Source organism: Phalacrocorax carbo, chromosome 3 (genome assembly GCF_963921805.1).
Source record: "Phalacrocorax carbo chromosome 3, bPhaCar2.1, whole genome shotgun sequence".
NCBI classification, from domain to species: Eukaryota; Metazoa; Chordata; class Aves; order Suliformes; family Phalacrocoracidae; genus Phalacrocorax; species Phalacrocorax carbo.
The window spans coordinates 24,489,442-24,506,370 of record NC_087515.1 but is presented as its reverse complement, the minus strand read 5'-3'; the positions used below and the strand labels follow the sequence as shown (position 1 = coordinate 24,506,370).

The 16,929-nt window shown below is 39.5% G+C and overlaps 1 protein-coding gene across 1 annotated transcript in view; it reads left to right on the top strand.

Annotated features, from left to right (window-relative positions):
• The window catches only part of KCNH1 (potassium voltage-gated channel subfamily H member 1), a 152,479-nt gene that overhangs the window by 50,039 nt on the left and 85,511 nt on the right, over positions 1-16,929 (top strand). The window contains exons 5-6 of the mRNA XM_064445470.1: positions 9,830-10,029; positions 13,707-13,959. Coding sequence (XP_064301540.1) covers positions 9,830-10,029; positions 13,707-13,959 — 453 coding nt within the window. The remainder of the gene's footprint in view (positions 1-9,829; positions 10,030-13,706; positions 13,960-16,929) is intronic.

The window sequence follows — 16,929 nt, the reverse complement described above, 5'->3', positions numbered from 1 at the left end:
GTTTGTACTTGTTGCACCCAACAGTAAAGATGTGCATGTCCAAGATGGGATTGGCAGGTCACTCAGTGTTGGCTGAAGAGCATCTTGCAGTCTTTCTGTGGTTATTGAAGTAACACCACTCTGGGAGCCTGGCTTACCAAGATTATTGCATCAGAAGCTTAGAGCCTGAGCTGCAGGGAAGCAAAGCAGTCAGGTACAGCACAGTCCAGTTAGGTGCCATAGCTTTAGGGGCTTAATTTCACTGCAAAGTTGATCTGAACTGAGAATTAATTGTTGTTGTTAACTCAGTTATCCATTCATGCTGTCAGGTGCACATGTGCTCTTAACTCTTGCTGGCTGGCCTGTCAGCTGAACAGGCTTGACAGCTCCCTGGTGATTAACACAACCTCTCTGGGCAGCCAATGTATAGATCACTGGTTGTTTTGCAGTGTGTCTGTTTGGAACAAAGTCAGCCTGAAGGGTGCTAGTGAGTGTAAGCCAGGTGAGCTACAGAAGACCCAGGCTTCATCTCAATAACAGACTTTCTGTTGTTTTGAGGGTTTTGTTTAACTGGTTTTTTGTTTGGGGGCAATGCAGTTCATCTGGAGAAACTAATTCTCTCTGGAAGCTGTGGGACAAGGGATATGCAATTTTTACATCAACTGGGTGGGTGAGGCCAGGACTCTGCCACCCACCTCTGGTTCACTTCACAATGAAACCATTCATCCCACTCTGCTTTTATATTGGGATAATTTATAGGCATTAAAATTTTACCTTTTCTTTTGTTCTCAGAGAAGACAAAACCTAAAAAAAGACTGATGTACTTGCTACATAGAGAGCAAAATCTTTTGTAATTCATTGGATCGAATTAGTGGTCGAAGAGAGCTGCTTTGTCTCAGTATTTCTCCAAACTGTGTCCTTAACTTTAATCACAGGCATACGTGCTCGCACCTGTGGAGTAGTGTTTAAAGCCTATGCTTAATTGTATAGCTGAGTTGAGGTTTCAAGCCTAATGAGAAGTGAGATCACTGCAGCCTCAGGGGAGGCCCCGGGTCCTTCCTGCTTGTGGTGTTACTGGTGGATTCAGATCTGAACATATTCAGCAAGAAATGCAGCTAGCTACCAACTTCCCGAATGAGTGCTCTGGTGGGAGTAAAGGGAATCTACCTGAATCCATTTCATTGGGAGAAAGTGATTACTCCAAATATCTCACTGGAATGTGAGATACCTTAATTGAGGCCTGAAGCAATGACCAAAAGGAATCACACTGGAGAATGCTCCTTGGCCAATTGTCAGCAAGTAACTTCAGCCATCAAACTCTTGTGTTGCATCAATGATGGGGGGAAAGGCAGTCCAGAAATCAGTATACGTAAGTGCTGGATGATGGCTTTGGTGTGCAAAATTCAGATCCAGTTCTGAACTCTCAAACTACAAGATCAGGCTCAGGAATTGCCAACAGGAACGGGCCTGAGCCAGAAGCACAAAGCCCAGCAGAACGTGCAGCAGCATTGTAGAGAAAGGGCCAGAAAGTTTGGGTAAAAGATGACCTCCTTGAGCCTCTCTAGATTTCTTTCTCATAAGGCTTTGTGGAAAACATCATACAAATTATAGAGGAAGTAAGGTAAACAGAGGAACCATAAAAACTGCGCGTGTAAGTGGTTCCACACGCAGAGAGACCAACGTTGCCTATTTATTCACTCATTTGTTTAATCTTTTCCTAACTTTTTTTTTATGTGTAGCTCTATTTCATTAATAGATTAAAAAAAAAAAAAGAAAATTTTCTTCTAATTGGGGGTAACCATTTCAGGTAAGTTGAGGGTCGGTTTAAAACAGCTTTCAAAGCAAAAGCCTTTATATTCGTACAAGTCAGTAAAAACCTAGAAGCAGTATCTGGAGATTTAATTTTAACCAAGTAATTGAAAATGGCCAAGCATTACCCTGTATAAATTGTAGAAGAAAAACGATACCCTTAAATGGCTCAGTTGTCATTTAAATGGTGATCTGCTCATTAATGCTGGGAAATGAAATGGAAATCCATTTCAATTTTCTAGACAATTTAAATTTTATTGTCCATAAAATTCTACAAAACAGTACAATAGTGTCCTTTCTTGCAAACTGCAGAGGATTGAATCAGATTTTGCCATTTTAATAATTCTTGTCGTGGTAAAACCTGCTAGTGAATACATTGAGCTGAAGTCATCCTTTGCTGACAAAAGCGTCCCAGTGGTGAGTCTGGCCTTGTATGTTTGGAATACAGATGGTTTTTGCAGCTGTAATCTGTTTGTACAGTTAGTTTCCTCTTGATAATCAAATTGGCTTAGTCTAGAGCAAGGCTTAGCATTCACTGAAGTACACGTGCTTAAAACACAGAGCATCATCAAGATCCTGCTCCACATTTAAAACCCTTTATGACCCTCCTGAAGATGTTCTGATAAATATTTTGTACTTTACAGCAATTGTAGTTATTTTAACTGGTTGTGAAAATCAGTACGTTTCCTGGCCATTCTGTCTTACCTTACCAGAGAGAAACCGATCTTGTGGGGGATAAAAAGTGGAGAGGTAGCTGGAAAGTGCCATTTCTGTGGAATTATCTTATTTTTTCTCTAGTCTTACCTTGGAGTAATCATGCTGACATTTCCCCTTGCAAATCTTCTTGCCTGTTCCTCTTGCTATCCCATATTGTTGTATTTTGACTGAAATAAAATTTGATTCTGCAGGGAGCTTTCTGTGGACTCAATTGATTAAACTCTAATGGTTCCCTGAAAGTCTTTTTTGTATCAAGGCCCTAATTTCAAGTAATTACTAGGCATTGCTGTGTTTGCAGTTAGTCATGACTATCTGGCAGGTTTAAGAATTTACCTCTAAGTTGAGGCAGAACATATATCTTTATATCTGGTTTATGATGCACCTTCAGATGTAAAATAATGTTACCCCATTGGGACTAACCAGTCAATGGAAGTACAGGGCCTTGCAGAAATATTGATGTCTTCAGATAATTTAGGTGAGAAGAGTCAGGTGAACTTGTTGGTCTGCCAGTGCTTTTTGTTTATAGAATTAGGAACATGCAGCCCTGTTTTCCTGAATGTGAGAGAAGCTCGTGGTTAGGGATTTTAAATTCTACCAGCTTGAAGTCTCTGTATCCAGGAGGCACTTCTCTTTAATGCCTTTCAGTGTCATTCTTGCCATCTTCTGCTGCCTTCCCTTTACAGCACAAATACAACATACGACCAGACTCTTATTTCTTAATTTTGCAACCAAGAACACATCCAAGTCCTTACAGGCTAGTTCTCACTTGTTGTGCATCTGATTACTGATCTGTTTTTCTGCAAGCATATTGGCTGCAATGGAGCCTGTGGTTGTCATTAAATCCCCCTCTGGATGACTGTTAGTGCCTTTCAGTGAAAATATAATACTAAACTGTAGCTGTCAAAACAAATGATGAGTTTTGTGAATCAGGATTCTTGCCATTTTCCTTCTTTGGACACTTCTTAATTTGCCAAAATCCAGACTTTGCAGTGTTAATTAGTGGGATCGTGTTAATTTAGTCAGGTGCTGTTGTACGGATGTAGGGGCCTTGGCCCTAGAAGTAATAACCACCCTTCCATTGTATGGATTGCCAGGGGGCCCTTCATCCTCTCTTTTCATAAGCAGGCTCTTGGATCCAAGATGCAGCCTTTCATAGAGTGCAAACTGGTGTTGGCCCTTCACTGTGAGTTCAGAGAGCTGTTTGTGTTGGCGAGCTTTCTTGCAGGGCTGATGCTGAAGTTTGTTTTATTGGCTTTTATTCACTTTGGCTCTGATCAGTTTTGGTCTGTGTGTTTTGCCATGCTGTTTATCTCAGCCCAGACATGCTGAAGGCAAAAGCAAAACCTGCTAGAGATTTGTGCTGCCCACGGTGCCCAGGCCTGTGAAATTCTTGTGAGCCAAAACACGTGCAATTGCTGCTGCCAGCTGTGTGGGTGCTACCAGATCAAATCAAAATAAAAAAAACTTCAGTTTTGAAGTGTCCTTAGGGATGCTGGAGTTCAGCATCTTTGGAAGGTTTGGTGTTTTACCAACACTTACCTCTCTTCTTCCATATTAAGCCTTAAACTGACAAATCTTAAGTGGTTTCAAGTCCCTGAGATAACAGGAGGTTATTTGCCTGTGGGTCTGTGCTGCTGTAGTAGCAGCCTGCTTTCATTTTGTAGAGTTAGGAAGGGGTGCGAGTAGAGAAGCAGTGGGAGCTGTTTGTGGTATTTGTTCCATAGCTGTTTTTAACTCTTCCCTTTCTGCCCTTACACACTGCAGCCAGCTTATTTTGAGGTGCACAGATGTTTCTACTACTCTAGTCCTTGGTAGTTGCTAAAGTGGCTTCTTAGAGCAGCTGTTCCCTTGTTTATGTCTCTGACTTCCATTTAATTGCAGCTCTTTGTTTTTTGGTGATGGGAGGAGGAAGAAAAAATCATGCCTCTGATGCTCTGTTGTTTAGCCCTTATCAACTGTGTCCTCACTGGTGGCCTATCCTTCTGCAACAGAGACATTTCCATTGTAGCTGGAGCTCAGTGTGGTCCTCCTATGTCCCATTTGTCATCAGCAGGGTGATTTCAGCAAATGTGATGATGAGTGTGAGAAGATTTGCAGTAGGATTTGACTAATAGTTTAATAAAATTTGACTGTGGTCTCTCATCCTTTATCCTGGAAGTCAAGTGGTTCCACCACATGGCTTGATGCTCATGTCCCTCGTAGCCTGTTCAGGCTTTCTGCTTTCCTCTTGCCATTGAATTGATTTTCAGACTTGCTCAATTGATAGTAGTGTGCCAGTCCTTTGATCTTTGCCATTGCTAGTGCCTTGCTTTTGATTGTGGGATATCTAAGCTGTGGTGCAAATTACAAGCTGGTGGAGTGAAAGAGGAGGGAGGTAGAGCAGTGTATAAGTTCAGTCTGGGAGAATAGAGAGCTGTGGGAAGAGCAGGATCTAACAATCACTGAAACAGCATGGGGGAGAGCTCCTCTGGAAATTTGCTTTCACTTAAAAAAATGTCGTTTTCCCCAAGTTGTGAAATTGAGGAATTGATGTACATGCTAAGAAGAATAGTAGCAATTGTAATTTTTTTTAATACCATGTGAAAATGTTATGTAAATATATTGTCAAAATTCATAAAGTGCATAGTATTAATTGACCTATTAGATGATGGCTAAGTTGTTTACATTTATTCTTTACCCGCTAAATGAAGTTATATCTCTATACATTGTAACAATAAAAAATAAAAAGCAGATAAAAGATTACAAATAGGAAACTCTATAATATACAAAGCTTCCTAAGAAGTGGAAAATTAAGCAGCTCTTCATCTGTCTTGATAGAAAATGGGGCAACCAATTTAAATTCTGTACTATTCTAGAAGGTAATATAGATACTCGATAAGTAAATCTTACTTCAGATGCTTTGGTTTCAAGTTGCAAGACTACAAATAACGATTCTATCAAAACTAGTGCTGTAAACAATTCGTTGATAGATACCTGTTCGGTTTGGTATTTGCTTGCAGACTGTAATTAACAGTTCAGCATTTTTCTTTTAACTGCATGCTCTCTACCCGTAAGTAGGCATAATTACCACTAATCAAGACCCCTAATCTAAAGCAATTATATGCTCTTACATTGTTATAATTGCACATTTAAAAGCAATGTTTTTCTCATATAATTATGTTATCCATACAATTATTAATTTCTGTTTTTCCTTTTATCTGATCAATGTTAATTTTGTGTGACCTCACAACGTGTTATCTGAAAAATGCCTTTGAGGCTTGCAATTTTTGTGGTTAATTTATGGTTATGTTTCTCCTTCAGTGAGAAGTGATATAGTGCAGTGGGTGTTCAAGGCTGTGCTTTCTCTCAGCCATCTACGAACTCAATAATTTGTTGTAAACTAGGAACTTGTTAGTGAAACAAAAGTGCAATTATAAAATTAAGTCATCTACTATTTGTAAATCCAGGTGCTTGCTCTTTGAATAGTACTTAGGTTAGCACAGGCTACTCCTTAAATACGTAAAAGGGGCTTGTTTTGATTTTTTAATTAAGTGGAACTTATATGCAGACACACTTACTTTCTGGATCAGCTTTCCAGAAAGTGAAAATGAAGGCAGTTCAGTTTTAGAAAGCACTGTAAGTCTTGGGCGCAAGATGTAATAGGTTGTATACTAGTTCATGTTGGTATTACTTGTTGCTGTATACTACTTATGCACACATTTTGTATGCAAGGGCTTTGGATGAGTGCATTTTGAACAAATCATCATCAGTCTGATGATTCATCTCAGGAACCACATGCAGCACTTAAATCTGTAATTGGGGTAATTACAAACCTCTCATTCTTACAGATAGAAATTCTTCCTCTCATAATTCTAAAATCAGATCCCAGATCTTTTACTGTGGTAGCTGAGACCTACACTGACTTGTATTTATTTCTCTATTCATATTTGTTATATCATTAAAAGCAGCAGATGATTTGGTGACCTTTCCAACCTGTGTCTGACCTTCGTGATTCACTTGTGCGAGTAATTGGCTATTGAAATTACTATGCTTTTATCTTTGACGTTATTTAAACACTGGTTTAGATGGGGTGACACAGACTGCATTGTAAATGGGTAGCCACATTGTTGGGGACAATGTGTTTTTCTTTACCTATTGTCAGAAAAGAACATTAATGTCGGGGGGCCTCTATCTTTTCTGAGAGATCTTGACATTCATGGAGAAGGAGGTGTTCGCTGTCTGCTTGATATGCTGCGTCTTTGTATGCAGTGTTAGAACAGGCTATTGCTTGTTCTGCAGAAGAAATTTTCTCCTTGGTTGAGGTATAGGCATGGTTGCTACAGGCTTATTCCTGGACACAGTTCCTCAAAAACCACCGCACAGCCCCCATCCAGCTGCTGCATCCAAGGAAGCTGTTGAGGTCAGATTAATCTGTGACCTTTCTGCATGGTGCACTTGTGGCCTTGCTTGAGTCGAAACAATCCCACAGAAGGACATTTCCCTCTCCCACACTCCTCCACCCCTTAAAATACTTTTCCTTAATTCCTGTGATTCCCCTGCACATAAGCCTTCTAAGGAGTTGATAGATTCTGTAGTCTGTAAGGCAACCACACACAAACTCTGGCCAAGGGCTCCAGGGACCTTTGAATGTTGGTGTATGACCTGCACTGTTGCTGTTACAAGGCAGTGGTCTAATGTCAGTGTTCAGTCAGTCTTGAAACAAGGATTTGGAGATTTTGCTCTGTCATAAATGGCCCAACTTTCTTCCTGTAGTAGAGTGTGTGTTTCTGAAATATTTCTGGGGCTGCAAAGTACTGCAGTGCGTTCATTTAATTATTCCTTTGAAAAGAAGGAAAGGCACAGAGCTAGCTATTTCTATGCAGAAGAATGTTTAATATGCTAATATATCTATCCAATATTAGGCTGCAAAAATCCTTGGCTTTAATGTGTCTTTAATAGTAATAAAGTGGTTATCTAATGATAAATTAAAGATTGTAAGTTTGGGGATTTTTTATACATTAAAAATTAATGTAGGCAGTAATAATTTTTCTTGCCAAGATAATTGTCATACTGAAGCATAGTAGCTGCAGTTCACAGTGGAAATTGCTCTAGGACTGCTCACCTCATAATAATCAAAACGAAGAACCAGCTTTCTGGTTTTTCTTTAGGCTTCATGTAGCTGGACAGTAATGGAACAGAGTGGGGACTCCATTTTTCCTTTGCTGGCATAGAGCTATACTTTACTTTCCAAGATGCTGATCCAGCAGATTCCACTGTTTGCCAGACGAAGAGACAGTTGTATGTGCACAAGTATGGTTACCCAGGAGTCTACAGATAAGAATTTGATTGTGACCCTCTTCCTAATCTGTCACCTATTTTCAGTGTTATATTGGCTGGCAGAATAATGATGTTTGTGGACGCCTTGCGCTGCTACGGCGTTCTGCCAATGGGCTTTGCAGTTTTGGAGGCAGCTTTGGGTTCAGTTTCTCTTAGGGAACCTGGTAAAAGTCCGTCTAAGCAGGACCTAAGGTTGTGTTTGCATCTGTGTAACAACAGAGCAAACCAGGATGTAGTTAGGGAAAGGTAATGCTGTTCAAATACAAAACACTCATGGATTGAGAAGTGTTTATAGTAAACATTTTTTTTAAAGCATTTTCTTCATTCTTCAGTATTCACTGCATCAGACTTCCAGGTATGGTTTAGCTCAGGCACAAGTTCAGGTTAAACAGAGAAATAATCTATATGTTTCTAGTCACTGAATCCCTATGCATACACTCCGCTTTTTTTTTTAACAGAGTTTTCACATTTTTGTATATATTTTTATTCCCCTCTGTACAAGGGCTAGTTGGAAAAGGGGAGAGCTGGTCTCTACAGGAACTCATAAAAAGAAAAGTCATACTGCGTCAGGAAGGAATCCTGTAGAGAATCAGCAGTGCAAAGGCCTTGAGCAAATGTAAATTTAAATTGCATCTCTTAATGATCAGGGAAAAGACAGTCCTGTAAGTTTCTCTTGCATGTTATCAAAGGTTTTTTGTTGGACATAAAATCTTAAAGCATCTTAGTTGGCTTAAGCATATCTGCCTATGACACTGACCTGAATAAATAGCTGCCTTCTCAAAGGAATGAATGGGGTGAGGAAATTTTTTTTTAAAAAAAGAGGGGATGAGGGAGGAAATAAACACAAAAAAGGGATATTTGGATAAGTCAAAACATCATCTTATTTTTTATAAATATAAGTTCTCAATTATTTTTATCTTGAGTGGAAGAGATAATGAAAATTTGGTGCCTGTTTTGGGGGACAGGAAATGATGAAGAGGGAAAAACTTCCTCAGCAAGTCAGAACACACTTACTGATGGTTATTGGCTCATCTGCCATCTGAATGTTCTCCTCCCCCTACAGCCAGCCTCTCACTTACCACTGACCTGATTCACAACCTAGGAAAGTTGCTTTTGAGGCTTCCTGTCCTTCCTTTCATTCAGGGCTGGATTGGCTGGAAAAGCCTCAGTCCTAGCCTCTGCAAACCATCAAAATATGACCACTGAAACTTCCACAGGGCTGGTGTTCTGTCTTGGGCTTTGGCAGGCGGATCTTATCAAGTCCTGTGTGTTTTCATCTGCTTCTCTCCACACCTGGAAATACTCTTTTTTTCTTTCTCATGTTTATTCCTAAACCCATCTTGATGAACCAGCTGGCTTCATAACTATGCTGAATGAATTCAGAAGGGCTGCGCAGCATTTGGTTGGTGTTTCAGGGCTCTAGCTCTTGCCTCAGGCCTTGCTGTTCTTCTTCCTGAAGAATATAAAACATAATGTGAGTTTATATGTATTACTAAACTTACATCTATAAATCACTGACCCATGGTAACTGTTTATTACGTATTCCATCTTCTGCTTTGATGCATTGTTGTTGTCACACGGAGGTGGGTAATGACGACTTGGCTTACTACTGTGGTAATGCACTTAAAGCTTGGAAATCTGTCACTGATGGCATTTCAACACAGGCGCTATAAACCAGAGATGAAATTTTAAAGTATTTGCTGTCAAGCTATTTGTCTTAAAATTCTTGTGGTTTCGTAAGGGTTTGGATACTACTGAACTGTTTGATGGACAGAGACAAATAGTTGTATTTCAGGAACTCTGTGTTGCAGGACTTGCCATCACAAAAGTAGGTGGTGGTCCTCAATTTGTAATGCTGAAGGTGACCTATAAAATGCTTGTGCTCATCAAGCCTTCCTAACAAAGCACTGATATTGCATGCATTTCTGTGGCCTGGCATTTCCAGTCTTAAAGCACAGTCATCACAATTTATTATGTATTATATCTATTGTTTTTCTTTTCTTTACAGCCCTTCTGTATGCAACTATTTTTGGTAATGTGACAACCATTTTTCAGCAAATGTATGCTAATACAAACAGATATCATGAAATGCTGAACAGTGTCCGGGACTTCCTAAAGCTCTACCAGGTCCCTAAAGGACTGAGTGAGCGTGTGATGGATTACATCGTCTCCACCTGGTCAATGTCCAGAGGAATAGATACTGAAAAAGTAAGTAAATTAAACTGCAAGGAAACAAGTCACATCCTGAAAGTATTTCATTAAAATAAACAGGAGGTACTTTCTTAGTAAAGAAGACAAATATTCTTTAAATAGTTCCAAGTAGTAGCTTCCCTTAATTTTAAACTTTCAAATACAGTATTTCACCTATTCTGTCATACTGACATATGTTAGTTGTAAAACCAGGTATGTGTTGCTGGTGATATGTCATGAAATAGTTTAAAAATGAAGGAAAGAGCTTGGTTTTCAGTAAAAAACCCAAAACAACTAAATAAAAAGTTCCAAGTTCTAACACAACCTCAGAATTTCTTAAAATGACTTTTTTTTTTTTTTGCAATATTTCTGTTGTGGGAGGTTGTTCTCAGCTCTGTGGGCCCGCATACAAAGTAAAATTGTTTTGGCATCATAGAATTTGAACGTAATATTCTGTGTGCAGATTAAAGATATGAATGAAAGATGGAAGTCATTACTGTAATAATAATGTATTGTTTGAAATCTGCCTTATGTTAGGCAAATGTTATAATCCTAATTCATTGAATTTACAAATGAATTCCCATTGTGTTTTTTAAAATAATAAATGGCCCTTCACCAGAACAAAAGTACAAAAGCAACTACTTGCCACTTTTGTATTAGTTGCCAGCTTTTATGGAGATAGCTACTTGTTTTTCTTCTGCTTGTAGAGAGATGTGATTTGTGGGGTGGTTTGTTCAGGAAATCATACCAATCCTCTGGTCACCAGCCTTCTAGTTGGTGGCTTAATTTAGTATTCTAAACTGCAGATGATGCAGTTAAAGAGCAAACAGCCTCATTTCCGTCTAGCCGTTAAAGCATTGTTATGAAAGGGTAGAACAGATGTGGTCTTGCATGCGCTGTCAGGAGACCAACGGGTACACAGGGTACTGCTTGCTTTCCTAAATTGTCTTCAGCATATCTGCCATTTAGATCCCAGACCATGATTCTGGGAAGCGCTGTCTATCATAGTAGGTTTCAGAAAGAAAAGGTATTTTAGTACTGGATAGTGCTGATTAGAAGCTTCTCTGCCTGTTTTCTCACAAAATATCTTTGTGTGGGTTTATGGGTTCAGGGTAGGGACATTTGTGGAAGGTAGATACGCTATGTATCCTCAGGTAATGAATGGTGGTGCTTTCATTCACACACACGCACACACCCCCACACCCACACACACCCTGTACAAGCTCCTTTCATCATTTTAACAAAGCAACAAGAAAAAATTGCTACATAAAACATGTTTCTTTTAGCTTATCTTCAAAGTTCCATCTTGACTTCCTCTGAGAAGGAGAGAAATGCTTTAAGAATGCCTTTGGAGGCAGTAGGATAATCAAGTCAAGCACAACTCACTGTAGCCTTTGAGAATTATCTTAATAAACAGGAAAAAAAAAATTTCCAATTATCAGGATGTCAGCATAATAATACAGTGTTGATTTCAGTAACTGGTGTGTTAGTAGCTGAACTGCCAGTAGTGATGGCTGTAAAACCAAGAAATCAACTTCCATCTGCATAGCAAAAACTAGCAGATATAAAACCAACTAATGGCTGTGCCAGTCCGCAAACTCCCAGGTTCCAGCTCCCTTGGTTTGATGCCTTTGTGTATAACTTCTAGGATGTCATTCAATGGATAAAACATGTATCGCTGCTGTGACAGAGCAGTGGTAGTTGTGCTGCTGTGTAATGCAGCACAGCTTCCTACAGATGAGGCAGATATTTAAAGATGAACTTAGCACAGAATCAATCTTCTCACTATTTTGTAGGCCACAAATTTGTCAGTTCAGTGTTAACTGCAGGCATGCCAAGGAGTGAATAATCAGCTAAAAGCAAACTCTGTAAATCGAGAAAATGCCAGTATAACAAAATTTAACCAACAGCTGCTGAAAGATTCTAAAATTAATTCATGAAGATATGTTTCTTACCTCCCATACAAATTAAAGTCTTCTGCCGTTTGTCTGACTCTCAAATGTCTTTAGTCCCTCTTTATTTTTGTGAAGTCTGGAGGCAACTTCTCAAAATGGAGAACAGAAAAAGAGTTAACTTCCTCTTTCACTGGGAAACCAAGGATTTTTTGGATAAAAGCCTAATTTTAAATATTCTCTTGTATAGTCAGGTTTTACTCATATTTCTATTAAAACAACCCTTTTTGTGCACGATATTCAAGTAACTGAAGTGTACATGTGTGTAATTCCAGTGCCAAACTTTGGCAAACATCTGCAAATACAGAATGTTTTTGTTGCCAGAATAAATGAGATAATTGCAACGACAGCTATGGCTGCTGCCTGTGTTCCACGTTAAATGCTGGTCTTGTTGCCCCAACCCGTTTTTGTGAGCCTGGAAAATTGAAAACTGCCAGGTTCGGCTGCCACTCACTGTGGGACAGAGAGAGATCATCTGTGAGTGCCCTACATTTCAGCACTATAGAAATATATCTCTTTAAGAAGTAATATCTGTAGTGGCAGACCTGCTTGGAGGTGGGCCGATGATGATGATGGTGGTAGAATCATTTGACTTGGAAGAAGCAAGTGTAATATCTAGAACCAGTGCCATGCAGAGAGTTTTGAGCTTGGTTGTCTGCTCAGTTCTTGTGCAGAGTCCCTTTGTGAGGTGTAGGCATAGCCTTAGTGCTTCCTGTGTTACCTTTATGTTTTCCAGGAGTGTTTGCGTTGAAGCAGCCGTCTCCTCCTATCCAGGAAAATGTGTGGGAGTAACTCTGAAGCTCACCCAGAGTGCTCCTTAGTTGGATGGAATACTTATTACTGAGAAAAAAACCAAGGCAGGCTTATAGTACTCATTGTTTTTCTCAAATAGTATGTCCTGAGATGTACTTCATCAGACTATCCTCCAAGGATTTTGTCATCGCAAAACCCTGTTTGTGTTATGTGTTTCCAGTGGTTTTGCCAGGATTTTTTTAATCTGTACGTGCAGTAGTAATTCTGTATGCTTTCCACTTGGCAGTCTGTATTATATTAAAAACCTTCAGAACTGGCCCCGACTGGTACCCGCTGTACTAAGCGTCAGTTTCTGTACCCTTAGGTGCACACATCATGAGTTGCTGTGAGGAACATTGCATTTGGAAGACCAAAAGTTGCCTAATACAATATCATACCATAAAGTCCCTTGTTGTGTGGGGAAAAAAAACCAAAACCTGCTACTGCCACTGAGGGGTAAATTTGAATACCTGCAAATCTCAATATTATGAATTAAAGAAACTTTTAATAACTTTTTTTTTGCTAAAGGGATATGAGACTACACTTCGCCTCTATACAATATTTCTCTCACTTCAAACATATAATCTGTGCAGGCTTTTCATGGAATCTGCCTGTAAAAAGACAGACCTACCCACCAGAAACAATCCTTCAGGAAGCTTTTCTCCACTTTACGTTCTGCAGTGCTCTTAATTTTATTGTCTTAAAAACCTGAGGCCTTATCCTGGTAATTCAATATCCAGCACAGCACGTTGCTCAGCTGAAAACATTATTTTCTTTCAGGTATTGTGGCTCATGTGTATAAATAATACAAAAATAAATGTATGGACTGAGGATTAGAATTTTTGTAAAAAGGAGGGAAAGTATCTCTTAAACCCTGTGTAGTCAACTAGGAATAATCGTGTGGCACATAGAAGGCATGCACAGGGATTCATTGCCTAATCTCCTTCTCAGGTTTTGCAGATATGCCCTAAGGACATGAGAGCAGATATCTGTGTGCATCTGAACCGCAAAGTTTTCAAGGAGCACCCAGCCTTCAGGCTGGCAAGCGACGGGTGCCTTCGAGCGCTTGCCATGGAATTTCAGACAGTGCATTGTGCCCCGGGAGACCTGATCTACCATGCCGGCGAGAGTGTCGACAGCCTTTGCTTTGTGGTTTCAGGGTCTTTGGAAGTAATCCAGGATGATGAAGTTGTTGCTATATTGGGTGAGTTTCTCGGCTGATAATATGCATTGTGCACAAATACAGATGCATAGAGCGTTTTTATAGCCTTTTCTTCTCAAGCACTTAACTCATTCTTTAAAAAGCTTCAGTCAAGTTAGGTTTGCCACAGCCCGATGAGGTATATTTTAATGAACTTGTCAGCTGTGTGATGTTAGATGTTTATTGTCTGCGAAAATCAAGAGAGAGAGAAAAAACTCGCTTAATATCATGCAGGAGCATTGCATAGAGTCATTGGCTTGTCCTTCCTGTTCCACACAGGTAAGTAGGAAGGGCAATCATCTCATCTCCAGATTGCTTCAACTGGTCATTGGAAGCTGTACTTGAGCACCGGGATCCTCGTCATTCGTGGGGTTCTCCCTGTCTCACTACCCTCTTTTCATTAGAAATTCCACTGAGGACTTCAGAAAACTTATTTTAAAGTTTGAAGTGCCTGGCTTCCCTGCCTCCCTCCCACCCTCCAGTAATAACCTGCTTTTGCTGAAAATTTTCCAGTTAGCTTTATTTAAGATCTCATGTTGAAATAATATTTGCCTCTTTTAAAGTCAAAGTAATATAAAGATTTAGAGCTGATTTGTGTTAACTTCAAATGACAGCTTTAGGTTGGAGGCATTAAAAAGAAGCTGATAGTGGTGTGAACAACATTCTGAGGCAAAGCTAGGAGAAAAGAGTGTGATAATCCAATAGATGTAGGTGAATCATAGGGTGGCTGGAGCACTGAGGAGGTGATACTTATAATTTGATTCTGTCAGAACCTTTTGTGATAAGGTAAATTCTCATGGTGGCTTAATCCAGTACCTGTCACTCATAGCAGCCTGGAAAAAAGAGAAGAAAACAGCTTGGTAATTTTACTGTTTCTGAACACATACACCCAGCTCTCCTAAGAGGAATGTCTACTGGAAAATGAGCGGGCTAATAAATATGCTGAGCCCAGTTTTTATCTACTTCTGAACTGGCTTGCATATGTAGCATAGAGTGAATTTAGTGTCCTGGGGAATCAAGTTCATAATATTTTGTGCCACACAGGAAACTAAAAAGGTGAAAAGCAGGAGGGAAAACTGATTTTCTTGTTCTGGAATCACCTATGCTGTTCAGTGCTACGTGATACTAGCAACATCTGCTTTTCTAAGTTGCGCATCCGGAATTTACTACCTTTTGCCATGTTGAACTCTCATGAATTAACATGAGTATCCAAGGATCCAATACGTACGAAACATTTTCAAGTTCTAAAATCATTTAGCCGTGCAGACTAGCATATAACAGTGTATTGTGTAGCCCTGTAATTTGGAATGTGTTGTGTACACTTGCATAATATCCTTCCAGATGAGTTCTGTGTAATACCCAAGAGACAGGTATATTCTCAGTTCAGGCTTATGTTCTTATAACAGAGCACTGACTTTGATTGACTTGTATTAGTAGGAGTTCTGAGTTGGAACAAATTGCACACAGGCCAGCAGGGAAAAAATGTACATTTTTTGTGTCCCCTAAGATCGCCTTCCCCATTAATTTGACTTAGAGAGAGACACAAAAATGAGTAAGTTAAAAAAAAAAATTTGCAGTGTGCACAGTGAAAATTTTAAAAATTGATGCATTTTGTATGAAGTTTGATTTGTTGGGATGAAGGATGTATTTTTGAATTCTGTCCAAAATTTCTGCTGAAATAAAGAAATTACTGATGTTCATGCAACACAGTCTTTGGATTTGATGTATCAAAGAAACACCCAAAAAAGTAGAAAATCACCTTTAGGCTAGGTGATCTGTTAATTTGTGATTCATTCTAATACAAATGGGTCAGATAAGGAAGGCATAGCAAGAAAAGCCACTGTATTACTGTGGTTTTCTGTGTTAATGTGTAAGCATGTGAGCAGGATTATGTAGAAGTGAAGATTAGCTAGTGGGAAGCTCCTTGGACGAAATACAGTTCTGTTTTCTGTAGTTCACTGTTCTTCCATTTACACCATTGTTATTGTGTAGGGTGAAGTGCTGACGTATGCTCAGCACTTTGTGGAAGATGGAGAAAAATCACACAGTCCCTGCCCTCAAGAGATCTGAGCGAAGCACAGGTCATGCAGGACTTCCATTAAGAGACTGTTTTCTACTTGGCTTTGCTTTTAACTTTTCTAAGCCTTCCCATTTGGGCTGATGCTGCTTTATCCATCTGAGACTGACACATCTCTGAACTACTCTTGCTTAAAAACTTACCCATTTATCCAAATGTGGTTAGAGAAAATGGGTTGTTTTGTTAAAAACAATCAACCATTTGTGTGCACTTCATTGGTCAGCTCTAGGTTCTCCCCTTTGGAGCAGACCTTTCAGGCTGAGCCACAGGCCATCTGAAAACCTGACCTTATCGTAGGTCTTTGAAAAGTTAAAATTTACTCCTGCTCAGGAGGGATTTGCTACATTTTAATTTAATTAATATCTTCTTAAGAGATTCCTCCTGAAGAAAGAGTGTTCCAGGCAGGGACCATAAGGTCTGGCTGCAGCTTTCTTTGAAATATGCAGGGGAAAAGAGAGTGTAATAGAAGCATCAATTAAGCCTGCATAGCTAATTGTTGTTTTTAAAATCATGGACCCTTGAAGACCTAAACTGTCTTTCAATGCACTCTTTATATTTTTTTACACTATGAAGGTACACATTTCCTTAGCGCAGTGTGAGAGTGTAGATTGTTTGGAAGGAGCTGCAGTAATCATGAAGCTAATCTTAGAATTCCAGCTGAGCAGATGATATGCCATTGCTGGGGCTAGCAGGGCACTTCCCTGGTCCCCCAGCCATTTAGTCTGGATGTTTTAAATCTTTCCTCACTATTGCTAGAGGAAGTGCTAGCTCTTGTGTTATGTCTCTAATTGCATGTGTACATAGAAAATTTAATGAGAATTACAGAAAATAATGTCATAGTAGCAAAATTAACGTTTCATAAGTATTTTCTGGGAGTACATGGAAGGGATGGATAG